The following is a 27,152-nucleotide window of genomic DNA, read 5'->3' as shown; positions in this document are numbered from 1 at the left end:
TATTTTTTTTTTTACGATTGAGAACCAAAGGGGTGCAAGGCTACGGTAAAGGTTAAGAACCACTGCTCTAGAATATCTTCTTAAGCCTTTTCCCAAGTTCCCCTATGGACGCTGCTGGTCTCTTCCGAGTGCGGTTTGCGAGCACCGTGTTTGTTGACGCCTGTAAAACCGATGGCTGGGACGCGGGGGGTAGGGTGTGAGCGGGGGGGAAGGGTAACGCTCCCGGGAAACCGGCAGCAAATTAAAGCACCCACTGATACACGCTGAGCGGAGTTCCCTGTGAGGTTCCCTTTGCTATCTGCGTCTCTGTGCATGCGCTCATCTCTGTGTTTCTCTGTGTCAGAGTGTTGTGTTTCTCCACTTGGGGTGTGTGTTTGCGAGGGGCAGTTTCCTGTGTGTGTTTCTCTGGTGTTTGGGTCTCTGTGTACGAGGGAGTCTGTGTCTGTGTGTCAATCATTGTGTCCGTGTGTGTGTCTCGGTGTGCCAGTGAGTGTGTCTGTGTGCGAGTCTCTGCGTGTGAGCAAGTCTGTGTTTGTGTGCGTCTGTGTGTTGTGGGAGCTGTAGTATATTGTTACGCTGCGCTAGGAACCTGGCAACCCAAGTTTGATTCCCGCTCACGGCCAACACCAGTGACGATTATCTGAACTGGTCTTGGGCCTCCCCTAGGTCGACTCAGCCTCAAATGAGTACCTGGTGCGGTAAGCATCGCCACTAGGGAGACAAAGGCGGCCGTGCATGGTGTTGGCCACCCACCCCTTCGTGTGCCGTGCCAGTCTTCATAGGTGCTCGCTAAAAACACTTCCCCCAACAGTCTGTTAAAGGCTATACGGCAGATCTGTGTCGGTGTTTGTGCGTGTGTCTGTGTGTGAGCCTCTGTGTATGAGTCTGCATCTGTGTGTCTGTGTGTGAGTCTCTGTGTGCCAGTGCGTCCCAGTGTGTGCGAGACTCCAACTTTGCGTCGTATCTCCGTGCCCCTTTCCTGTTTGCTCGTTGTCACTTCCCTCTGCGAGTGCAACTGCGTGAACCAATTTCCACACAACTCGCCAACCACCCAAAACAACAAAAACAACTTTTCATCATTCACGTCAACTCGATATCTCTCATCTAATTCAGAGTCCCCTCTTGTCCTTCGAGAATCGCTGGTTCGTTTCTCCCCCAGCGTTTCGTTAAAACCACCATCACCGTCACCACCACCGTCATTCACCATCATCACAATTTGAGGTATTCGCGAGTTGAATCTTCCAAGCCGGTGGACGGAAGAGAGGGAGGAGGAGCAAGGAGGGGTTGGGGAGGGGAGGGGAAACAGGAGCTGGAGGAGACACCGGATGGGAGAGTGGGCAGGTGGAACGGAACACTGGTGGAGAGAGATGGAGGCAATGGAGGAGATGGAGGACGAGGTGGAGGAGGTGGAGATCAGGTAGAAAATCCAGCACCGAAAAGTTTTTTTTGCAAAAGGTGCTAACCGACTCCCGCCAACTCCGAACCTTCGACAGCTCTCCCCCTGCTGCCCCCCCCCAAACCACCGCCCACCCCCCGTCACCGCTGCAGATTAATTGTAAAAATGTCTCCCCTCGAACGCATTCGGCCCAGTATAAAAACAAAAACAGATGGTAGCACCAGTGAAGTAACGATGGCTTGGTAATCGTAACCGCTCGGCTCTTGTAGCACCAATAATTCACCTCAGCCTCTCCCATTCACGACCCCGCTAGGCTATAGCCGTCCCCCGCACCTCACTCACCCACCCACTCACCACCACCACCACCGTCATCGGGGCTGCTCCCTGAGAGTCCATCCCCAGAGTCTGTGACGTGCGGTGGGCGGAGGAAGTGGGGGGGGGAGATGGGAGGGGAGAGAGCCCCATTTGAGAGGTGACCGGCTCAGCGCCGTGAGAGTGAGGGTTGGCACTGCTGCTGCTGCTGCTTCCATTGAAAATGATCGCCACTGATGCCGCTGCTGCTGATGCAGCTGCTGGTGTCGGTATATTCTCCTGTAGCTGTTGATGACGACGATGATGGCTGCCGCTGCCGATTATGACGATACTCATGATGAAGTCGAAGCTCGCACCGATTTAGTTTTTTATTGCTGTTACTCCGTGGTGGGTGGGGGTGGAGTCTCTTCCAGGGGAAGGGGCTCTGGAAAGTGGGGGGGAAGGCAGGGGGTGGGGTGGGGTCTGTCGGCCAGCGTGCAAACCCCCCGGCACACCACGTCCAAGTATACCTCTCGCCATTGTGGCTTCCGTGGGCCGTGACCAGCCCCCACTGTGAAAGATGAAGCTGCTGCTGCTCTGCTTCTACCGCCAAAGCAACCACAACCACCACCACCACCACGGCCACAGAGTCAGCCACATCTCCGCCACTCACCTCTCCCATCCCACCCCACACCACTGCCCCACACCACCGCTTCAAAGGAATTCACCGTAGTTGCCGCTCATCTGCATGCGCGGCCGCACGCACGTGGTGAGGAACGTGGGCGGAGTGGCCGTGGTGCCGGGGGCCCCCCGCGTCGGGGGACCCGGCGGCAGGAGAGGGAACGACGATGACGCGGGGGCCACCCCCGTCGCCGCCGTTGCCCCCTCAGCGGGCCCCCGAGCTCCGCCAATCTCCTCCCCGCCGTCTCCTCCGGATGTCGCCCCTCCGTCGCTGCCGCCGCCCGCAAAGAAGTGGAGGTCGGCAGCGCCCCCTACCCCCAGGGGAGCAGATGGCGATGATGACAGCGGTGGCGCCCACTCTTGCTTGAGGCCAGGCCGCAGCCTGGGCCTGCCCTTGGCGGCAGGGGGATCGTCCGGGCGCCGTGGCCTCCGTCCACGCTTGGCTGGGATGGCCGCCGGGGAGAGCGGCAGCCGCTGCTTCTCCGGCGTAGGGGACGAAGGGGAGTCCAGCCCCAGAAGCTGTTGCTGGGCCTGCTGCTGGCGGAGGAGCTCCTTCTCTCTGTGGGCAGTGGGTGGAGGGGTGGGGCGGGTGTCACGGCGGAGAGATGTTAGCTACCTCGTCTGGGATTCAGGAGGTCACGGGCTCCATCCTGACTGTGATGCCCACTGTATAAAGTGGAACCCCTCCTTTGAACCGGTTGTTAAGTGATTTGGTCGTTAAGCGAGTACAGGCAGTCCCCAGGTTACGGAAGGGTTAGGTTGCCGAGAATGATCCGTAACCTGAATTTTATGTATGTCGGAAGCTGAACAATTTTCCCCCAAAATCAAGATAAATTCCCATAGCCGGAAATAGTTGTGCCTTCCCTACCCAATTACTGTGCTCATTCTCTCTCAATACGGTATCATGCTGTCATCCATTTTCTTTCACTATCTTATCGTATCATTGTACATAATGCTCTACACCTCCTATGAGTATTTAATTTAATCAAATATCTACCCTAACACTACTAATAGAACACTGCATACTCTAACCAATTGTTGAGAAATACCACGGAACATTTTTATATTGTAAACAGAAAGCAGTAATTTTTGAATATTCGTTTACATGCATTAGGCTAGGCCTAGACTTCTACAATCGCTGTTGGTTGAGACCGTAAGCAATCGAAGTGTAATTGTGTTAAAGTACAAATTAAGTAAATAACTCATGAAATACACTTTAAATCAAAACTAGCAACATAAACATTGGGCAAAAAAGATAGTTCTAAGCATAGAAAACAAACAATTACGTAATGCAGCCAGCCTTATGCCTCCCTCCGTGGTATTCATCTGCAACCTCACCGAGCTGCACTACTTGCGTTTACGTAACAAACGCAAACATGATCATTGTTTTTTTACCCTTCTATCTGGCAACAAAACTGACACCTTTTTTACAAGGAGTCATGTTTGTATAGAGCACAATACCTGCAGCCATAATGCAAACAAAAAACATAACTCTGATAATATATGCACTGTCCTTGATGTTGATTGGTCCACACCCGAGACAGCTTTCCTTAGAGCCTAGTCTCACATGGGTTGGACCAGATGACGCCAAAAGGCGCACAACTCAAAGACAATGCATATATTATCAGAGTTATGTTTTTTTTGGCATTATGCCTGCCGGTATTGTGGTCTATGCAAACATGACTCCTTGTAAAAAAGGTGTCAGTTTTGTTGCCAGATAGAAGGGTAAAAAAACAATTATCATATTTTTTACTGGCAAATGAGGTTCCAATGGTGTAAACGCAAACATTTCCGCATATAGATTTTTTTACATGATTTATGGAAGCATTTCCGTAAGGTCGGATTTCCCTAAGTTGGGTCTTCCGCAACCCGGGGACTATCTGTACGACACACCACTACAGTACACACAACTACCCACGTCTCCCTTCCCCCCCACGCGTCCCGCTCCCTTCCCCCGCTCCCTTCCTCTGCTCCCGTCTCTCACCTCTCCCGTGCGGCCACCCTGGCCTCCCAGAGTGCGTGTCCGTGGCGGGCGCGCGTCAGGTTCTTGTGCTGGTAGAAGACGAGGGCGATGCGTGTGGGTTGTGCACGGTCGGGGCGCGCCAGCGGCGTGGTGGCATGCAGCTCGCGCTTGGCGCACTCAATAAGCACCGAGCCGTGCGCCGGAGCCACCGCCACACCGCCGATGCTCGAGTCCAGGAAGTTGTGCTCGCTGTCCGAATACTCCTCATCCTGCTCTTGCTGCTCCTGCTCGAATGCCGCCTGCTGCTCCATCTCCTCCTTCTCAACCTTCTCAATCTTCTCTCTCGTCACCTCCTTCATGGCCACGGAGGAGGAGAAGGAGGTGGCAGCAGTCTGATGCTGCTGATGAAAGTGATCCTGGGGAAGATAAGAGTTGAGGATTAATGTGAGGTGATGGTGATGATTATAATGGTGATCAGGCTACTGCTGCTGATGGTGATGATGATGGTGAGGATCGTAGTGCCACAGTGGCTAGGAGATGTTAACTCCCTCGCCTGTAAACAGGAGGTCGTGGGTTTGACCCCAACCCTGACGATGCCTGCTGCTTTATATTTGAGTTTTGTGTGTCTCTCATCATAATCACGATGGCTAGGAGATGTTAGCTACATCGCATGGTATGGAGGAGGTTGTGGGTTCGATCCCTAGCCCGACGATGCCTGCTGCTGCTGTATATATGGAGTCTGCGATTATCTCTCTCTCCATGTGGTCACTGCATGGATTTTTCTCCGCAGTCCTCCGTTTTTTCCCCTTCACATTTAGAATCAATGTCACATGTTTAAAGTGTTTGGCTACTGCTATCAATTTTCATGTAATGATATCAGGCACTTCTTTGAGCTATAATTTGTGATAGCTACGTCGTTACTGAAAAAGAGCTATTTCGCTCAGTGGGGCCTTACCTGGTAAAATTAAACAAAGTAAATAGTTAAAATAGTTATGTCGCTGTAATTGATTTACCTGCTGCTGCTGATGATGCTGCTGCTGATGATGATGCTGCTGGTTGTTATCATGATGTGAGTTCTGCTGCTGATGCTGCTGCTGCTCATTCTGCTGATGTTGGTTCTGGTGCATAGATTCGAGCTGGCTTTGCTGCTGCTGATGATGATGATGCTGCTGATGTTGCTGATACTGCTGCTGCTGATGATGTTCTTGCATAGATTCCAGTTGCTTCCTTTCCAGCTGCGGATGACTGTGCTGATGTGGGTGCTGCTGCTGATGATGTTGATGTTCACTCAGCTGCTGCTGCTGAGCCTGCTGTTGTTGATCCAACAGTTTCTGCTGCTGCTGATGATGCTGCTGCTGATGTTCATGGTGATCACTACGTTGCCCTTCATGCTGATGCTGCTGCCGATGCCCCAAGTCACCCTCCATCTTAACTTCACTCTTCATAACGTGCTGGTGACAATGCTGCTGATGATTCATCAGCAGACCTTGCCAACCACCACCATCACCACCACCATCTTCTTTCAACCCATTCACAACCTTAGTTTGGTGATGCTGGTTCTGCTGCTGCTGATGATTCTGCTGATGCTGGTTCTGCTGATGATGATTCTGACGATGCTGGGTGTGCCCATCTTCATCGACGCAATCCCGCGGCTCCATCTTCACCGTCACCGACTCCGTCACCTCCTCCTCCTTGGACGTTCCGGCCAATCCAACGCCTCCATTGGCCCGGGCCCCGATGGCCTCACTGCTGCTGCCTTCCGATTGGTCCACGGGCCGTCGCCACGATGATGACAATGACGATAACGACGCCGCCTCCTCCGCCCGGTAGTAGGCCCCGCCCATCGTAGGACCCCCCGTCCACCAATCGAGCGGCTCCGCCTTAATCCTGGCCCCGCCTATTGGCCCCGCCCTCCGCCCCGTGGCAACCATGTCCCTGGAGGCTGAGCCTATGCCCAGCAGGGCACGCTCCGATTGGATGTCGGTTCTTTCCAATGCCACCGATGTTGATGACGATGCCTGCTGATACTGCTGCTGATGATGATGTTGATGAGGCTTTTGGAGGAGATGGTGGAGGTGGTGGTGGCTGTTGAGGGAAAGATGGTGGGTGCTGCTGTCACTGTTGCTGTTGTATTGGTGGTTTTGGAAGGCCTGCTGATGATGATTTTGGCTGATGCTGCTGCTGATGCTGCTGCTGTTTAAACTGTACCGGCTTTGGTCTTCCTGTTGCTGATTCTGCTGCTGATGATGCTGCTGTGGTTGACAGCCATCTTGTTTTTCAGCCAATGCAATTCCTTGCTGCTGTTGATGATGCTGCTGCTGATGATGATGATTTTGGCTGCTGCTGATGCTACTGTTCAAAGTGTACCGGCTTTGGTCTTCCTGCTGCTGGTTCTGCTGCTGCTGATTCTGCTGCTGATTCTGCTGCTGATTCTGCTGCTGATTCTGCTGATTCTGCTGCTGATTCTGCTGCTGATTCTGCTGCTGACTCTGCTGCTGACTCTGACTCTGCTGCTGCTGCTGACTCTGCTGCTGCTGCTGATGATTCTGCTGCTGCTGATGATGCTGTGGTTGGCAGCCATCTCGTTTTTCAGCCAATGGAATTCCTTGCTGCTGCTGATGATGATTTTGTCTGCTGTTATTGTTTAAACTGTGCTGGCTTTGGTCTTCCTGCTGCTCATTCTGCTGCTGCTGATTCTGCTGTTGTTGTTGCTGATTCTGCTGCTGTTGCTGAAGACGATGCTGTTGTTGGTAGCCATCTTGTTTTTCAGGCAATGCAATTCTTTGCTGCTGATCATGATTTTGGCTGCTGTTGCTGATGCTGCTGTTTAGACAGTGTTGGCTGTGGTCTTCCTGCTGCTGATGATGTTGCTGGTAACGACCATCTTGTTTTTCACATATTCCTGTTTCATGCTGGTGCTGTTGCTGCTGTTGATGATGATGCTGCTGGGACTGGCCTACATCACCTGCTGATGCTACTGCTGTGTAATCATACAGAGCTCCATTGGGCCGCAAGCACTGCTGCTGTTGCTGCTGTTGTTGCTGATGATGATGCTGCTGATGGTGATAAAGAAGCCCTGGGCTATATGCGTTTGCCTGTAGTAGGTGTTGTGGAGGGTAGTGTGCGTTTAGGGGTTGCTGATGATACTGCTGATGTTGATGCTGGTAGAGGAATGACAACGGTGGGATGAGAGGAGAGGGCAGAGACTGCGTCCTTGGAGGAATGGCGGCTGGGGGGAGAGGAGAGGGTTTTAAAGTTAAGACAGGAGACATACACACAGAAGACAGACACCCCACCCATATAGCCTCTATATGCTCACCACATGAGAGGGGGTGGTCGGCCAGCACAACGCCCGACCGCCTTAGTCTCCCCAGTGGTGATGTTTACTGCACATCGCACCAGGTACTCATTTAAGTCGACCTAGGGGAGGCCCAGGAATGGTTGAGATTACCGCTGCTGCCACTGGTGTTGGTAGTGTTTGCCCTGAGCGGGAATTGAACTCAGGTTTCTCCCCGGTTCATAGCACAGGGCCGGATTAACCACTGCACCACCACTCAACACCCCCCTCACCGCCACCGACTCACCCACCGACTCACTCACCCACCCACCCACCGACTAACCCACCCACTCACCGAGTCACCCACTCACCGAGTCACCCACTCACCGAGTCACCCACCCACCGATTCACCCACCCACTCACCCACCCACCCACACTCACCCACCGACTCACACACCCATCCCCCACCCCCCTACTCACCTCCTCCGCCCCTCCTCCTCCTCGTCCTCTTCACTTTCCACAGAGGCGGGGTCATGGCCGGGGTCAGAGACCGTGCCCCCAGAGGGGTCATCGGGGTGCCCGGGGTCATGGGAGTCATGGGGGTCATCGGGGTCATTGGAGTCATGGGGGTCATGGGGGTCATGGGGGTCGCGGGGGTCCCCGGGGTCGCGGGTGTCATGGTGGCGAGGGCGTCTAACTTGGCCCTCTTGGCGTCGAGCCGCCGCCTCCGTGCCGACTTCTCCGGGGCTGGGAGGCGGCGGACCTCCCTCCGGAACGACTTCAGCACCTGGACGGCAGGACCAATCAGGGGATCGTTACAGACCACGCCCTCTCTCTCTCCACCAATCAGGTGATCGTTACAGACCACACCCTGTCTCTCCCTCTCTCAATTAATCAGGCGATCGTTATAGACTCCGCCCTGTCCCTCTCTCTCTCTCCCAACCAATCAGGCGGTCGTTACAGGCCACTCCCTGTCTCTCTCTCAACCAACCAATTGGGCGATCGTTAAAGACCACACCCTGTCTCTCTCTCTGGCTCTCTCAACCAATCAGGCGATCGTTACAGACTATGCCCTGTCTCTCTCAACCAATCAGGAGATCGTTATAGGCCACACCCTGTCTCTCGCTCAACCAATTAGGTGATCGTTACAAATCACGCCCTGTCTCTCTCTCTCAACCAATCAGGCAATCGTTACGGACCACTCCCAGTCTCTCCCTCGCTCTCTCTCTCTCAACCAATCAGGCGATCGCTATAGACCACACCCTGTCTCTCAACCAATCAGGCGATCGTTACAGACCATGCCCTTTCCCACTCTGTAGATCTCACTGATTAAAGAACCATCGCACTAATGAGCCACATGTGGAAGGCACTAATAAATGGTTAGTAGAGTATCACACCTCTTAACGACGGTAACTGGTTCCATGAAACCGGTCGTTAAGTGATTTGGTCGTGAAGCAAGTATAGGAAATACACGTTAAAGGCTTAATTTGTTCCGATGGCATCGAAAGTTATCCCTTTTTCTCCACAAAAACGTACTTTTGAATATCTAAACAATGGATATTAATACGTAAAGAGACTAACATTATAAACACAATATTAAAAGAAACATGGTTAATCAATGCATTCATTAATATTTACTGTACCTACAACAGCCCGTCGTTAACAGGGAATGGTCGGTAAGCGAACACATTGGGCTCTATGTAGGTACTACACTACTTTACACTACACTACTATACACGACACTACTATACACTACACTACTATACACGACACCACTATACACGACACCACTATACACTACACTACTATACACTACACTACTATACACTATACTACACCTGGATGGCCCCTCTCTCCCTCCATCCCTCTCCCTTCCCCTCTCCCCCTCTCTCTCTCTGTTTAACATGTAGGCTTTCATGACCACTATCATCCATATTATAGGTTTTTTTGGGTTACATCTCGTAAAAATAGAAATGTGTCGTAAAAACCCGCCACCACCCGAAACAGCCAACTAGTACGGATTGTCTCTCTCTAACCCACTCTCCCCCCTCTCACCTGGATAGCTCCGCTCTCCACCTTGCGCCTCTGGCTGACCTCATCACCGTACTCGTCGGTGGGTGACAGCGTGTACAGGGGCAGCACGTGCAGCTGCTCGTCCTCCGGGATGTCGCCAACGCGCATGCGGTTTTGTTCGCGCGTCAGTGTACACACCTGGGGCAAGCAGCGGCGTCATCAGCAGCAGCATCATCATCATCAGAAACATCATCAGCATCAGTAGCATCAGCATCAGTAGCATCATCATAAGCATCATCAGTAGTATCGTCATCAACAGCATCATCATCATCAATAACATCAACATCATCAATAGGATCATCAGCAGCAGCAGTATCATCGTCATCATCATCAACAGAATCACCATCATCAGTAACATCGTCATCATCAAGAGCATCATCAGCAGCAGCATCATCAACATCAGCAGCATCATCATCAGCAGCAGCACGAACATCATCATCAGCAGCAACATCTTCAGCAGCACCAGCAGCAACAGGAGCATCATCATCAGCAGCATTGTCATCACCATCAGCAGCAGTGGCAGTGACTACAGTGGCTACCATGGCTACAGTGACGACCGTGTCTAAAGTGGTTATCTTAGCCACAGTGGTTACCGTGGCTACCGTGGCTACAGTGGCTACCATGGCTACAGTGGTTACCATGGCTACAGTGGTTACAATAGCTACAGTGGCTACAGTAGACACAGTAACTACAGTGGCTACTGTAGTCACTGTAGCCGCTCTAGACACCACCCGACACAGCCAATCAGTAAGAAGGTTTGTCACCGAACACAAAACGTTTCCAATTAGTTGATGAGTTCAGCACCAAACCGGTTGTTGTGTGTTGGAGAGTAGTAAACCCACAACACACATTTCCAACGTGAGTTACCGTGACGTTTCGCTGGCGATTACAACAGCTAGTAGCCTAGCCAGGTGGCAGCCCAGAGTTTGGGAGAAATCCTCCTCCTGTTGCATTCAAGAGACTGCTTGGCCACAAGTGCTGTGTGTGAGCTTGTCGCAATTAATGCATTGATTAACCATTTTTATTATACTCTTTGGTTTTTTCGGTAAAGTCACGTAGACAGTCTGCATCAGCAGTAGGCCATGCTTTCCCACCTGATGACGGACACTTGTGTTGCGCCCGAAACGTCGTGATTTAATTTAGTTGTTCTCATTTATTTTGTTAATTTTTTTACCTACGTGACTTTACCGAAAAAAACAAAGAGTATGAATCCTTGCAGTCACGAAAGCTTCAAATCTATACATTTTTATTTTGTGTTTATAATATTGTGAGTATCTTTACGCATTCTTATCCACCGCTTAAATATTTTGAAGTACGTTTTTTGGATGAAAAAGGGGTAACTTTAGATGCCATCAGAATTCATTAAGCCTTTAATGTGTATTTCCTATACTCGCTTAACGGCCAAATCACTTAACGACTGGTTTCGTGGAAACAATTTACATAGCTGTCAACCCATACGGTTTACCCGTATTCTTGTACAGGAAAATTGAGTTTTCAGGTCCATATGGGCAGAAATATTGTCTATTTCTTTGTGTTTCTCCCTTGTGATGGGACTTTGTAGGATGAACGTTACGATTTATAAGGGCATGGGGTGACCAATATGGTCTGAATTGGTCTATAATAAGGTAGGGGCACTGATAAGGAGTTGACAGGCATGTAGAGATGAGTGCAGTGGTGAGTGTACTAGTGGTGAGTATAGTAGTGGTGATTGTCTATTTGTTTGTGTTTCTCTCCCTTGTGATGGGAATTTGTAGGATGAACGTTGAGATTTATAAGGGGCATGGGGTGACCAATATGGTCTGAAGTGGTCTGTAATAAGGTAGTGCACTGTTAAGGAGTTGGCAGGTATGGTTTTGCTGTCGTTAAGAGGGGGGGGGTTCTACCCTACGTGTTAAACTGCCTCAATACGTTCATTTAGCCACGGCCGCACAGCAGAGGTCGCAAACGGGTTTTGATTCCTTACCCGTATCCGGCCGCACCAGGGTCGCAAATGGGTACCCGTACCCGGCTCATTTCGGGTAGGGAACGGCTACCCGTACCCTACCCGAAATGAGTGACAAACGGCTACTCACCAGTGACTCACGGCCTACCCGTACCCGGACCCGGCCGCACCAGGGTCGCAAACGGCTACCCGTACCTGGCCGGGTACGGGTAGCCGGGTATCGGGTAGGGTACGGGTATCGGGTACCCGGTTGCGACCTCTGCCGCACAGTTGTGTGGGAGCTGTGCCCTTCTGGTTGTGTCTACTTCCACTGTAGCAATGTAGCCAGCACCCCCCACACCACACCACCGCGAGAGAAATATCCACAAGTAATAATCAACGTCGTTGTTTTTACATTAGGTTGCTAACTGGATGACGGCAAGCTTGTGTTAAATCACGGCCGCGTTGGGGTGCTGCACGGTAGTCACTATATTCAATGTAACCACTATCAAATGCAGCCACTGTTTCCAATGTATCAAGTGTATAAAATGTAACCAATGTAGCCACTATCAAATGTAGCCACTGTATCCAATGTATCAAGTGCATAAACTTTAGGCACTTTAGCCACTGTATCCAATGTAGCCGCTGTATCCAATGTATCAAGTGTATAAAATGTAACCACTGTAGCCACTGTATCCAATGTAGCCACTATCAAATCTAGACACTGTATCTAATGTATCAAGTGTATAAACTTTAGCCACTGTATCCAATGTTTCCAGTGTATACAATGTAACCACTATAGCCACTGTATTCAATGTAGCCACTGTCAAATGTAGTCACTGCATACAGTTTATACAATGTAGCCACATTATCAAATGTATCCAGTATAACAACTGTAGCCACTATCCAATGTAGCCACTATCAAATGTAGCCACTGTATCCAATGTATCCAGTGTATATAATGTAGCCACTGTAGCCACTGTATCCAATATAGCCACAGGAGTAGGTGGGTGAGTAAACGTGCGGGTGAGTGGGTGAGTAGTTGGGTGAGTAGGTGGGTGAGTGAATGTGTGGGTAGGTAAGTGTGTGGTTGAGTGGGTGAGTATGTGGGTGAGTAGATGGATGAGTGACCGGATGGGTGAGCGTGTGGTTCAGTGTATGGCTGAGCTTGTGGGTGAGTGACCGTGCAGGAGGGTGAGCATATGGGTGAATAGGTGGGTGGGTGGGTGAGTGGCCATGCGTGAGCATGTGGGTGGGTTAGTGACCGTGTCGGTCAGCTTAAGGGTTATTGACCGTGTCGGTCAGCTTAAGGGTGAGTGAGCATGTGGGTGAGTGGGTGAGTACGTGGGTGGGTTAGCGACCGTGTCGGTCAGCTTAAGGGCGGGTGAGCATGTGGGTGAGCCAGTGGGTGAGTACGTGGGTGGGTTAGTGACCATGTCGGTCAGCTTAAGGGTGAGTGAGCATGTGGGTGAGCCAGTGGGTAAGTACGTGGGTGGGTTAGTGACCGTGTCGGTCAGCTTTAATTGTGAGTGAGCATGTGGGTGAGCCAGTGGGTGAGTGGTAGCTGCTCACCACTGTGCACCCGTTGTTCATGTTGTGCTGGTCTTTGTGGGCATGGGCGCAGAAGTCCATGCAGGCGGTGACTCCGGCAAAAGGTCGACCCTCACCCTCACCTAGCCGGCATTCACCGGCCTCAACCTCGTGCTCCACCTAGAGACAGAGAGAGACAGAAAGTCACTCACCCACTGACTCACCCACCCACTCAATCACTCAGTCAATCACTCACTCACTCACCCACTCACTCATCCATTCATTCATCCACTCACTCACCATTTCACTCACTTACTCCCCACACATTCACCCGCTCGCTTACCAACTCGCCCAATAACCCAATCACTCATAGACAAAGGAGACATGGGGAGACTCAGAGAGACATGAGGAAACATGGGAGACACGGGGAGACACAGGGAGACTCGGGGAGACACAAAGAGACACGGAGAGATACGGGGAGATATGGGGAGACTCAGGGAGACTCAGACAGACATGGGAAGAGGCGGAGACTCCGGGGACACACACCTGGTTGCTGTAGGCTTGAGGGGCCAGTTTCTTGTACACCGGAGCAATCTGAGTGGCCAGGGCCTGAAGCCTGGACTCCAGTACCAACTCCTAGAGAGAGAGAGAGAAGGACAGAGAGAGAGACAAGGGGAGAGAGACGGGGGAAGAGAGAGACACGGGGAGATAGAGACACGGTGGGGGGGGGGGGCAGAGACGCGGTGCGGAGGAAAACACAGTTACTCACTTCTCTCACAATGCACGGTGGTGTCTGTCTCGTGTTCCTGTGTCTCTCTCTGTGTCTCTCTCATCTCTCTACCCATGTCTTCCTCTCACCGTGTCTCTCTCATTCCTCTCTCCCTGTGTCCCTCTTATCTCTCTCCCCATGTCTCTATCTCACTGCATCTCTCTCCTCCCCATGTCTCGCTCTCCCTGTGTCTCTCTCATCTCTCTCCCCATGTCTCTATCTCACTGCATCTCTATCGCCCCCATGTCTCTCTCTCCCTGTGTCTCCCTCTCCCCTGTGCCTCTCTCTGACTCTCACCGCGTCCGCATTGTCCCCCAGGAGGCGGAACTTGCGGGCCTGGCGGCTGCGAGCAAACTTGCAGCCATTGAAGTACATACTCCACGAGCAGCCGAACGAGAAGGAGGCTCCCCGCGTCTCCTCCCTCCGGCCCTGGCACGCACACGTGCGGCTACGCACACAGAGACACAGGCACACGGGGAGAAATACACACACGGACACGAGGAGGGGGAGAGACATGGGGAGAGACACGGGGAGAGGGAGAGAGACAGAAACGTCACATTGGCTAGAATCATGTTGAAAATTCCATTGAAAGTGGAGGGTAAGGTAAGACAGCGAATTGACAGAGGCACGGGGAGACACAGAGAGACATGGGGAGAGGAGACAGAGAGACGTGGGAAGAGACAAGGGGCCGATAACAAGTCCACAACGGATATGCCGGTCTTCTTGGTTCTTTTGGTAAAGTCACGTAGAATGGAAATAATAAAATAACAACAATAAAACATTATATAATAAAAATAATAAAAATAAAACATAATATAATGTTTTATTTTATTATGTTATTATTTCCATTCTACGTGACTTTACCGAAAGAACCAAGAAGATGAATCCCTGCAGTCACGAAAGCTTTAAATCGGATATGCCGGTGTTGGATTTTCATTTTGAATCTGGCCTCAATGTGCATCGCAAAGAGGCCAAAACTTGAACACAACAGCAGCTCCTTCTGCTCCGTCCAGGTCGGAATCGCCGCTTGTTCTTCAGGGATGATTGACTCGACAAGGAAGCTGATTCTCTGGAGGAGGAGGATGATGATGGTTTGTTTCAGGGGTTTTTTAGGTTGTCTCACAGGAGTGATATCCATCCTATAAGCTCCCCGGTACGCCAGTTGGTTCGCCCGGGTTTGGATATTGTTTTTAGGATGCATCCGGTTTTTCATGGTTTCGCTCTATGTATATATATACATTGAACTTCTTTCGCACCGTAAGTAGCCAATCAAGATAATCGGTGTACAAGGTTTGCCAGCCATTGGGGTACCGCTAGGGCCTAAGTGATGGATGAATTCTGGGGGGGGTAGGGGGATACCATCTCTGCCATTTCAGCCAGACCCCCCCCTCACTTAGAAACACGATGAGACAAGGGCAGCTATAGAAGAGGGACGCAGAGAGATGGAGAATGCAGGGAGAGAGAATGAGAGAAAAATACCTTGAGTCTCAATCTTCCTGTGTCTGTCCGAGTGAGTCTCTCTCCCCGTGTCTCCCCGTGTCTCTCTCCCCATGTCTCTCTCCCCATGTGTCTCTCCCCTGTGTGTCTCTCTCCCCATCGCTCTCCCGGTCTCTCTCACTCCCCGTCTCTCTCTCTGCCTGTCCCTGTATCTCTCTCTCCATATGTCTCTCTTCCCGTGTGAGTCTCTCTTCCCATGTGTGTCCCCCCATAACGAGATGGAGAAAGTGGGGAGAGAGAGACAGAGAATGAGAGAGTGAGAGAGACCCGGGGAGTGTCTCTTTCTCTTCCGCGAGTCTCCCTGTGTGAATCTTTCTCTCTCCCACATGAGTCTCTATTGCTCTCTGTGAATCTCTCTTTCCCTATGAGTCTCTCTCTCCCCCTATCTCCCCGTGCGAGTCCCTCTCTCTCCCCGTGTCTCCCCATCTCGCTCTCCCCGCCTGTCACTCACTCGTCGTTTAGTTCACATCTGCGGCTGGTGGGCGCTCCGTGGCGTGTGAGCGTCTCCGACAGCTCGCTGTACAGGAGGTCGGCGAGCTCCGAGGGGACGCCCTCCCACGCCACCATCACCACCACCATCACGGCCTGGGCACAGCTGTGGCCACGGCGCTCCCGCACCACTACCAGCAGCTTCTCCTGCAGCCCGCCACGGCGCAGCACCTGACGGACGGGGAGAGGCAGAGAGAGGGAGAAATGGGGGGGATAGAGATGGGTGAGATAGGGGAGAGATGGGGGAAGAGAGAGATAGATGGGGGAGAGAGATGAATGGGGGAGATGGGGTAGAGAGATGGGGGAGAGATGGGGGGGGGAGATGGGGGAGAGATGGGCAGGAGAAAGGGAGAGAGAGACGAAGGAGAGGGAGAGAGATGGAGAGATGGGGGAGATGGGGGATAGAGACGGGGGAGATGGGGGGGAGAGAGGGAGAGAGAGAAGAGGGAGATGGGGGTGAGATTGGGGGGAGAGAGATAGAGAGAGAGAGAGACATGAAGAGAGACCAGGTTTTAACATGCAGTGTCTCATCAGCAGCAGAGCCAGGCTCTACTTGAACCAGTGCTGGTGAACTGGCCAGACTTCTTGGTTCTTTCGGTAAAGTCATGTAGAAGGTAAGTAATAAAATAATAAAAATAAAACATAATAAAATAATTCTCACGACGTTTTGGCCACAACGCAAGCAGCCGTCCTCAGGTGAAACCCAGGTCTGTCGAGGCGACAGCGTCTGACTCAAACAGCACACGTGCTTGGAGCATATATATAAGCTGGGTTGGAAGGGGGGGAAAGGGCGCCTTGACAAAAGAAGTTGCATATCAAGAGGAATTTAGCATATTTATGGGAAATGCAGGTATGTGATTAGTACTACTTATGCCCGTGCATTATGCAGGATTAGTAGCATCAAAGGGAGGGGATATGGGAAATGCAGGTGTGTGATTAGTACTACTTATGCCCGTGCATTATGCAGGATCAGCAGCATCAAAGGGATGGGATAGGGGTAGCATTAAATTCCTCTTGATATGCAAATTCTTTTGTCAAGGCGCCCTTTCCCCCCCTTCCAACCCAGCTTATATATATGCTCCAAGCACGTGTGCTGTTTCATTCAGACGCTGTCGCCTCGACAGACCTGGTTTTCACCTGAGGACGGCTGCTTGCGTTGTGGCCGAAACGTCGTGAGAATTATTTTATTATGTTTTATTTTTATTATTTTATTACTTCCCTTCTACGTGACTTTACCGAAAGAACCAAGAAGATGAATCCCTGCAGTCACGAAAGCTTTAAATCAAAACTGCCCAGACGTTCATAGGCATTGAGGACCAATTTCGACATTCAGTGTCTCATAGCAGGATGAATCCAACTCTTGAGTCTCTAAGTCTGAATTGAGACGATTCTACATCATCACCACCATCACCACCTTCCCCCACACCTCAACATACGTACATCTACACTATTATACACTACACTGCTATACACTACACTATACACAACCTCCGATTAGCATGGTTGGCTACGTAATGGTGTGAAAGAAGTTCAACACACACACGAGTACCACCACCAACAACCGCCATTCGCCACTACGTGGCAGTGATGTCACCACAGTGCCTGTGCCAGGCTACGTGCACATTAAGGCCACGTGAAGTGTCGAACGCCCGCTGGCAGGAGGTCACAGGACAGACCGAGCAGGTGTCATGGGTTAACTGACTGAGATGACTGACCGATGATGCAACTACCTGTGCCAACTAAAAAAAATGCAGCAAGCGAGCACAGTTTCACCACCACCACTATCATCATCACTATCACCATCACCACCATCACAGTTTCATTATCACCACCACAGCTTCATCACGACCACTATCATCATCATCACCACCACTATCATCATCACCACTGCCACAGTTTCATCACCCACCACTATCATCATCACCACCACCACTATCACCACCATCACAGTTTCATCATCACCACCATCACAGTTTCATCATCACCACCACCACTATCACCACCACAGCTTCATCACTACCACTATCATCATCACCACCACCACTATCATCATCAGTATCACCATCACCACCATCATTACCACCACAGTTTCACCATCACCACTATCACTATCACCACCATCACAGTTTCATCATCACCACCACCACGATCACCACCATCACAGTTTCATCATCACCACCACCACTATCACCACCACAGCTTCATCACGACCACTATCATCATCACCAACACCACTATCATCAGTATCACCATCACCACCATCATTACCACCACTACTATCACCACCACAGCTTCATCACCACCACTATCACCATCACCACCATCACAGTTTCATCATCATCACTATCACCACCATCACAGTTTCATCATCACCACCACCACTATCACCACCATCACAGTTTCATCACGACCACTATCATTATCACCACCACCACTATCATCATCACTATCACCATCACCACCATCACAGTTTCATCATCACCACCACCACTATCACCACCATCACAGTTTCATCATCACCACCACCACTATCACCACCACAGCTTCATCACTACCACTATCATCATCGCCACCACCACTATCATCATCAGTATCACCATCACCACCATCATTACCACCACAGTTTCACCATCACCACTATCACTATCACCACCATCACAGTTTCATCAACACCACCACCACTATCACCACCATCACAGTTTCACCATCACCACCACCACTATCACCACCACAGCTTCATCACGACCACTATCACCATCACCACCACCACTATCACCACCACAGTTTCACCACTATCACCATCACCACAGCTTCACCATCACCACCATCACAGTTTCATCATTACCACCACCACTATCACCACCACCACCACCACCACAGTTTCACCACCATCACCACCACAGTTTCACCACCACAGCTTCACCATCACCACCATCACAGTTTCATCATTACCACCACCACTATCACCACCACCACAGCTTCACCATCATCACAGTTTCATTACCACCAGCAGCAGCACCACCGCCTCACGCTTCTTCCCACACACCGGCGGCGCCTCTGAACAGGGACTCACCCACTTGGCGATGGGGCATCCCTGCGAGCTGCGGCCCTCCTTGCCCGTGAAGATCACCTTCTCGATCCGGATCGCCTCGCCCTTCTCCCCGAACCTACACGCACGCAGAGAGAGAGACACGGGGAGGGGGAGGAGACACGGGGGGGGGGGGTAGGACGAGACATGTTTAGGAGACACAGGGGAGAGGGAGCAGGTGACATGGGGAGGAGACACGGGGGACGGGGAGGGGACACGGAGGGGTGGAGACATGGGGAGGGGAGGGGAGGAGACATGGGGGGCAGGGGGGGGGACGGGGAGGGGAGGAGACACGGGGGGGTGGAGACATGGGGAGGGGAGGGGACACGGAGGAGGGGGAGGAGACACGGGGAGGGGACACGGAAGGAAGGATACACAGAGGGGAGGATACATGGGGGTCGGGGGGGGGACACGGGGGGGGGGGTGGAGACATGGGAGGGGAGGAGACACGGGGACGGGAGGGGACATAGAGGGGAGGAGCCATGGGGGGAGGGCGAGGAGACACGGGGAGGGAGGGGGGATGTCAAGCTACGAGACGCGTGGCTCACGCCACCTACAGCACGGCAGCTGTAGGGCATTGCACTCCGTGTGCAGTGTCAGCCCCTGAGGGCTAGGGGGCGAGAGCGCCTGGGGCAGCGCAGGGGTGACGGGGGGGGGGGCCATGACACTCCGGATGAACCCGGAGGGAACCTGGTGACCAGAGGTACCAGCCCGGGGGCCCCCAAAGAGGGGGCTGGGGGACGACGGGACCAGGTCCTTCTCGAAGACTCGAGAAGGGAGGCGTGGCTAGGTGCGTGGGAGCCCCGGGACTGGGGATAAAAGCCGGACTCCCGAACGGGTCCGGCAGCTGTTGCAAAACCGAAGCCAGAAGCCGTCACCCGGAGAAGACCTGCCGACTATGGGACCCGGACCCGAGTCAGGGTCCGGCCCGAGATAGCCACCCCGTGTGTGCTAGGGATAGCCACACCGTATGAGCTCGGCATAGCCACACCATGTGAGCTCGGCATAGCCTCCGCATGTGAGCTAGGAATAGCCACACCGTGTGAGCTAGGGATAGCCAGCCCGTGTGAGCTAGGGATAGCCAGCCCATGTGAGCTAGGGATAAGCCACCCCGTGTGAGCTAGGCATAGCAACAACGTGTGAGCCAGGGATAGCCAGCCCGGAGGAGACACCTCCCTAGGGTAGCTGGTGAAGGGGCAGGCATACCCCTTCGTGGTTAGGGTTTAATGTTTCAATAAACGTGTTGCCTCCAAATAAGTATCTGCCTCCCTCGTGTGAACCACAACAGGTACATTGGTGTTGGTGGTGGTTACCTCTCCTCCATGGTTTCCCTGATGGCAGCCACACTGGGCCCGGCGCACAGGTGAGTGTAGTAGGGGCCTTCCTCCTTCTCGAGCACAGTCTCTACAGAGAGAGAGGGACACGGGGAGTGAGACACGGGGAGTGAGACACGGGGAGTGAGAGACGCGGGGAGTGAGAGATGCGGGAAGAGAGCGTGAGACACGGGGAGAGAGAAATATGGGGAGAGTGAAACATGGGGATGGAGACACAGGCAGAGAGACATGCGGAGTGAGAGACAGGGGGAGTGAGAGACACGGGCAGAGAGAGACGGGAAGAGAGACAGGGAGAGAGACATGGGGGGAGAGAGACATGGGAGAGAGACAGGTAGAGAGACATGGGAAATGAGGAGTGAGATGCCGTGACGCCTGATCAATATTCATATCCACAACACACCATGAATATTCATGAACCAGCTGGTAGCACATTAATATTCACGAGGCATAGGCAGGGGCGTGGGAACCAGACAGACTGGGGGGAAGGGCAAAGGAGGTGGGGGTGGTGAATCCCCCCCTCCCTCATCTGCATATCTATCATTTGCATATCGGTCTGTAAAGCAGCCTCCTGTAAATCACCCAGTTTTCCGGCCGCCTTTGTCTCCCCTCCCACCCCTTCCTCTCCCCCGCGGTGCTGATGTTTAACAACACACTGCAGTGCACATGGTAAAGTGATGGAGGGGGAAAAAGTAGGAATATGGTGTTTTTAACCCCTTGTTGGCCAATAAACCAAACCTGTCAACCCCTTATAAGTGCACCTACCTTATTACAGACCAATTCAGACCTTATTGGTCACCCTATGCCCTTATAAATTTCAACGTTCATCCTACAAAGTCCCATCACAAGGCAGGAACTCAAACAAATTAAAAGCATGTTTTTGTTGCCCATATTGAAACGGCTGTACGTTTTATGGAAACTCAATTTCCCTGGAAAAGAATATGGGGTAAGCCGTATGGGTTGACAGGCGTGATAAACACTGGAGTTTGTGTGTTCAGATGGTCAAACAACGACAAAAAGACAACACCCACACTATTGCAAGACATTGGCAAGTCTCTGCATGCTTCATGCGTTGGTTTCTCAATCCACTTGTCCTGGTGAGGCTTGTGGAAAAAAACATGCAGACTAACGTGCTTCGATGATAATCATAATGTTATATGCGTTGTCTTTGAAACTGATTGGCCTACACGAGAGACAGCCTTCATAAATGTCCACGTGATGATGATGATTATCAGCCACTTCGTTGAGCCGCTATAATTTGTGATAGGACAGCTCAGGGATTCTTAAAAAGCGAGACAGTAGCTAAGTGGGGCCTTACACGTAGTATACAATACAATTTTGTTTAGTTTATGGCTTCGTCTCTGTACCAACATTAGACCATATAACACATTTTGGCGTTCTCTGGTCTAACACTGGTACAGAGATGAGGCCATAAAGAAGGCTATCTCTGGTGTCGCCCAATCAGTTGGCTATCTCTGGTGTCGCCCAATCAGTTTCAAAGACAATGCATACATTATTATTATCTGAGCATGTTTTTTTGTATGTTTTGCCACAAGTTTGTGTGGTTATAGCATATGTGATGCCTTGCAATAGTGGGCATCTATTTGGTTGTTTGAACATCTTAACACAACTCCTGTTTTATTGCCATAGAGATCCACAGAAATCCAGAGACCCATATATAACCATAGAGACCCACAGAGACCCATACTCGAAGTGGTTGATATCATTGTGTGAACATTTTATAACAGCAAAATGCTTGATACGCATGTTTATATAGACTCGCAGAGACCCATAGAGATCCATACTCATCGAGACCCATACGAAAACTAAACAATTTTTTCTTTTAACCAGGCTAGGTCCACTGAGCTATGTAACTCTTTTCCAGAAGTGACACGGCCACAGATGATAGCTCAACGAAGTTGCTGATATCATCATCATCGTTTAGAAATTTATAGCAGCAGCCAAATACTCTAAACACGGGATGTCGATTCTAAAATGTGGAGGGGAAAACCGGAAGACCCGGAGAAAAATTAACGCGACCATCACGGGGAGAGAGAGAGATACAGCAGGTGTCAGGGTCGGGATCAAACCCACGACCACTTGCATACCAAGCGAAGTAGTTAACATCTCCTAACCACCACGGCATCCCTCTCACTTCCCACACCACTCACGCACAGTCCCCCCCCCTCACGCACACTCCAACAACAACCGCCATTCGCAACTAAGTGGCGGCGATGTCACCACGGCACCTGTGCCAGGCTAGGTGCACTATAATGCCACGTGAAGCATCGAACGCCAGCTGGCAGGAAGTCATGGGACAGACCCTTTGGGTGTCATGGGTTGACAGACTGAGATAATAATAATTCCATGTATTTAGTGGCTTTTCAGCAAGGATCTCAATACATTGTACAGGACACAGCAGCAGCAGACACTTGGCATGAAAAATACTTATATTATAATTACATTTGAAAAATGCATTCATATTGAACGAACTAACAGTTTAATTTGTGAAAGTGTATGGAAATCGGTTTTTAAGACGCATTTTTTAAATGACTCCGAGAAATCCTGATACCTCGTTGAAGGGCGTTTCATAGCCTGGGGGCTACACAGAGACAAATCTCAGGTCACCCATTGACCAAAGCCTCGACCCGGGAATGCAGAGCAGATCTGCGTATCCCCCAGATCATAGGGGCCGCGAGGTGACATATGGGTGCAGCATGTCAATGATGTAGGCAGGGGTTAAGATGGTTGAGCGCTTTGTAAGTTAACAATAGGAACTTTTTACTGTATTTTTAAAGTGAAACTGAAAGCCAGTGCAAGGGAGGCCAACACAGGCGTAATGTGATGTGAAGGTGTTCCGGTAAACACCCGAGCCAGCCGCATTCTGAACATGCTGCAAATCGAGATGACTGGCAACGAGCTGCACCCCCCGCCCCACTCACCCCTCCTAACAAAACCAACCGCTGCCATTTACCACTAAGGGGAGGTGATGTCACCACGGCGCCTGTGCCAGGCAAGGTGCACTTTAAGGCCACGTGAAGTGGATTTCCCTACACCTCTGCTGTAGCAGATGGACAGAAAATGTGGCATCTGTGCAGGACCACCCTGGTCTGAAACCACATTGGGGCTCCGCAAGCCTCTCCTCAGCGTGCCCGGTAAGGCAATGTTGAATAATTCTTGCCACGACCTTTCCCGGCACATTGAGGAGGGAGATGCCCATGTACTTGTTATAGTCTGTGCGGTCCCCCTTCTTAAAGTGGAGGACCACCAGAGCATCCTTCCAATCCTGTGAGATCATCTCTGCCTGGCACTTTCCTTTGTCTCAGACCATGGATCACCTTCCATACTTCCTCAACAGTCGGAACTTCAGCCAGCCACTCACAGGGGGTGACCACTTCTTCCAATATTTGAGGCACAACAACCTCAGCAGGTTTATCCCCAGTTTGCCATGATGTATTCTGGGCTGAAGGATTTCCTATCCCTTAAGACCTCACAAAAATGCTCAGCAAATATGTCAACCTATTCATGTGGGTCAGAGATCGGATCATATTTCTTTCTCCTAAGAATGGTGATAGTTATGGGACTACAAGTAACTTTTTTGATGGAATTAAACAGTAATTATGTGATCGCAAGCTACTGAAGCAGACTCCATCTCCTCAACAACCTTCGACCACCACTCAAACTTGCAATGGGCCATGGCTCTCCGAACCTTCGAGTGAAAGCTGTGGAAGCCTCCTCATTCTCCGACGTGGGATGCTGTAAACGGTGGGAGTGGGCCTGTAGCTTTTTCTCAGCCAGCTGGAACACCTCCTCCATTAGCCAAGGTCTCTGGGGAGGTTTTGACCATGTACCCAAAGTAGCCATTCCAGCTGCATGAGCCAAAGTCTTTAACCTCGCCCATTTCTCCTCGGCACCAGAACGCGGGGTGACGATGACATCCGCAGCTGCATGCAATGATGAAATTCTCGCTTCCAACTTTCATCAGCTAGCTGAGACAGGCCACTTTCGGTTTCAATGGGGTCTGAGATGGACATCCACCACCAGAGTGGAAGAATGGCAAGTGCTTCATCTTACAGATGACAAGCCGATGCTCAGTGGGCAGTTCAGCTCCATGGTAAGTCCTGGTGTCAAGGACATGGGCCTGCATCTGCTGTTCCATCACTATATAGTCCAGCAGATGTTCTTGCTTAGACCTGGTGTGCAACCACGATGTTGCGTGGATGCTCCGATGCCGGAACAGGGTGTTGGTAATTACAAGCCAATGGGCTGCACTGAAGTCTAGCAGCCTTCTATCGTTGTTGTTGAGCTCATCTGGTCCATGCCTTCCAATCATCCTAGCTCAGGTGCCAGCATCATGACCCACTCAGACATTAAAGTCACCCAACAGGATGACTTTATCCCGATGGGCCACTTTAGATAGCACCTGTGACAGGAGGTTATAAAAGTCTGACTCACCGACCTTGCCTACATCCCTCCACTGATGTTCATCTTCGGTGGGGGCGTAAGCAACCACCACCATTCCTTGCCTCCTGTTTATGGGGAGGAGAGCCCACAGTAGCCTCGGGCTTACAGCTTTCCCACACCTCACCACCACGCTCCCTTCATTATTTTGTTTAGAATAAGAGCCACTCCCTGTCTCCTGCCTAAAGTGAAGGACTGTCCACCCCTCATGGTGACTGGAGCCAGAGCCGGTCCACCGGACCTCCTGAATGCCAGAGAACCAGGCGGCACTGGCCCAGCTCCCGACGGAGAAGTGACACCTCTCCTCCGCAGTGAGAATTCGTACATTTCATGTCGCCACTCGCAGTGGTTTTTTGCCAATTCTGGAGGAACTCCAAGGTTAAGGATCCAGTCCCCTCACCCCATCCACACTCACCCGCACTCCCCCCTCACCCCCAATCACCCACTTCCCCCTGCACCCTCACTCACCCTCACCCACCCCTACTCACCCACACACGTGCACGTGGGGAACTCGCTGATCGGAGGCAGTAGCGGGGACCTCGCTCTGGGTGGCTCCCCAGCGTTGGCGGAGTCTTCCCCCCCCTCCTCCGTCCCGGCCGCTGCCCCCACCAGGGGGTTCTCCGCGGGGGCCTCTCCGTCCAGGGAGGGGGCCGTGGGGTGGGTGGCTGTGGGGGGGGCGGTAGTCTCCCCGGGGTGCAGCACTCGCCTCACCGCTTCGGTCAGGAAACGCCCGGGGGAGGCCAAAAACGCGTCCAGGGACGGAGCCGCCGCTGGGGGCTGCCCGGGGCCCCCTCCCTCGTTGGTGGCCCCTCCCTCCCCCTCCCCACCACCACCACTGCCACCGACATCTACGGTGGAGCGGAGGACAGCCACGGAGCCCGACACGTCCAAGCGCGCTCGGCCGCCCCCCTTGGCTAGGCCGAGCCTGTAGGCCTGCGCCGGGTGGTGGTGGGGGAGGTGGTGGGAGTGGTGGTGTGGGTGGTGGAGGTGGTTGGGGGTGGTGGCCGCCATTGCCACAGACGACGGGGGGCAACCCCCTGCTGAAGCGGTGGAGGCTGCGGAGGAGGAGGAGGGCAGAGGAGGAGGCACGGAGGGAGGAGCCGGGGAGACCCCGAGGATGCGCAGGAGTTCGGAGTGGGGGCTCCGATCGGCGGGTTTCAATCGAACCAAAACTCCCCCTCCTCCCCCATCTTGTAATCCGCCGCCATCTTGTAATCCCCGACCGCTGCCGCCGCCATCTTGTAATCCTTCATCAGCTCGTAAGTCTCTACCGTGTCGTAATCCGCCGTCTTGCAACTTTCCGCCATCTTGTAATCCTCCACCACCATCTTGTAATCTTCCACCATCTTGTAGTTTGCCACCATCTTGCAACCGGCCGCCATCTCCTAGTCCATCTCCATCTTGTAATCCTCCGCCGTCTTGTAATCTGCCGCCATCTTGTAATCTGCCACCATCTTGTATCCGGCCGCCATCTTGCTTTGCTTTCTCCCGCCCCTTCTGCTTCTTCTTCTTCTTCACCTCCTCCTCTGTGGTCGAGGAAGCCTCAGTGTTGTCAGTGGCCGGTTTTAACCCCTGATTCTGCTGCTGATGCTGTTGCAGATGGTGCTGTTGATGATGATGCTGGGCGATGACGCTGTTGAGATGCTGGTGATGTGGTTGGTAATGGTTGTTCAGGTGGTTGTTGCTGCTGCTGTGGTCATGGTGGTGGCTGTTGTTGAGGTGCTGCTGCTGTTGCTGCTGCTGATATTTGCCTGAGGACTGTAGCAAGTTCAAGGCCTTTCCTGAGGAAAATGGCAGCTGCAACTGTTGCTGCTGCTGCTGCTGGTGATGCTGGTGTTGTTGAAGCTGATGCTGAAGCTGCTGCTGCTGATGATGTTGCTGCTGCTGATGATGATGAATCTGCTGCTGCTGATGATGATTAGACCCTATAGCTGACTGAGACTCCAACTCCTCGAAGAACCTAACCGCTGAAAATGCCCCACTTTTTAATGGCCCCTCTTGCTGCTGCTGCTGCTGAAGATGATGATGATGCTGCTGCTGATGATGATAATGCTGATGATGCTGCTGCTGCTGGTGAGGGGTCATAACCGCCTGCCCACGACTCACGGAGGCAAAGTTTAGCAGATCAAGGACCGCCGAGTCGGTGATGGAGTCCCGGGCAGAGAGCTGTGGGGCGGCGGCAGTGGGCCCGGGGATTTGCGTTGGACCCAGGGCAGCGTGGTGGGGGCCCAGGGCTAGGGGGGCCACGTGGGGGGACACGTGGGGGGCCAGGGAACCCCCTGGTGGGTGGCTCTGCGATAGCTTCGTCAGAGCCTCGATGACCATCACCTGCTCGTGGCTGATGTCGCTTTGGAATCTTGCGCACGGGGGGGGGGGGGGGGAGGG

General features: G+C 52.2%; 1 protein-coding gene across 2 annotated transcripts in view; it reads right to left on the bottom strand.

Moving 5' to 3' along the window:
- Positions 1-1,543: 1,543 nt before the first annotated feature.
- Positions 1,544-27,152, bottom strand: part of LOC144947523 (uncharacterized) — a 50,391-nt gene continuing 24,782 nt past the window's right edge. Inside the window, exons 3-14 of one of the 2 annotated variants that reach the window (XM_078876739.1) lie at positions 25,256-27,123; positions 20,289-20,379; positions 18,961-19,054; positions 15,850-16,058; positions 14,199-14,349; positions 13,679-13,768; positions 13,175-13,312; positions 9,664-9,819; positions 8,089-8,395; positions 5,345-7,560; positions 4,353-4,747; positions 1,544-2,927 (exon numbers count right to left, since the gene is read on the bottom strand). In XM_078876739.1, coding sequence (XP_078732865.1) covers positions 2,402-2,927; positions 4,353-4,747; positions 5,345-7,560; positions 8,089-8,395; positions 9,664-9,819; positions 13,175-13,312; positions 13,679-13,768; positions 14,199-14,349; positions 15,850-16,058; positions 18,961-19,054; positions 20,289-20,379; positions 25,256-27,123 — 6,241 coding nt within the window. In that variant the 3' untranslated portion in view covers positions 1,544-2,401. The remainder of the gene's footprint in view (positions 2,928-4,352; positions 4,748-5,344; positions 7,561-8,088; positions 8,396-9,663; positions 9,820-13,174; positions 13,313-13,678; positions 13,769-14,198; positions 14,350-15,849; positions 16,059-18,960; positions 19,055-20,288; positions 20,380-25,255; positions 27,124-27,152) is intronic. The other variant, XM_078876740.1, reaches the window with a different exon arrangement.

This window comes from Lampetra fluviatilis, chromosome 45 (genome assembly GCF_964198595.1).
Source record: "Lampetra fluviatilis chromosome 45, kcLamFluv1.1, whole genome shotgun sequence".
Taxonomy (NCBI): domain Eukaryota; kingdom Metazoa; phylum Chordata; class Hyperoartia; order Petromyzontiformes; family Petromyzontidae; genus Lampetra; species Lampetra fluviatilis.
Note: the sequence above shows the minus strand (reverse complement) of the source record. Positions and strands in the feature narration are given on the sequence as shown.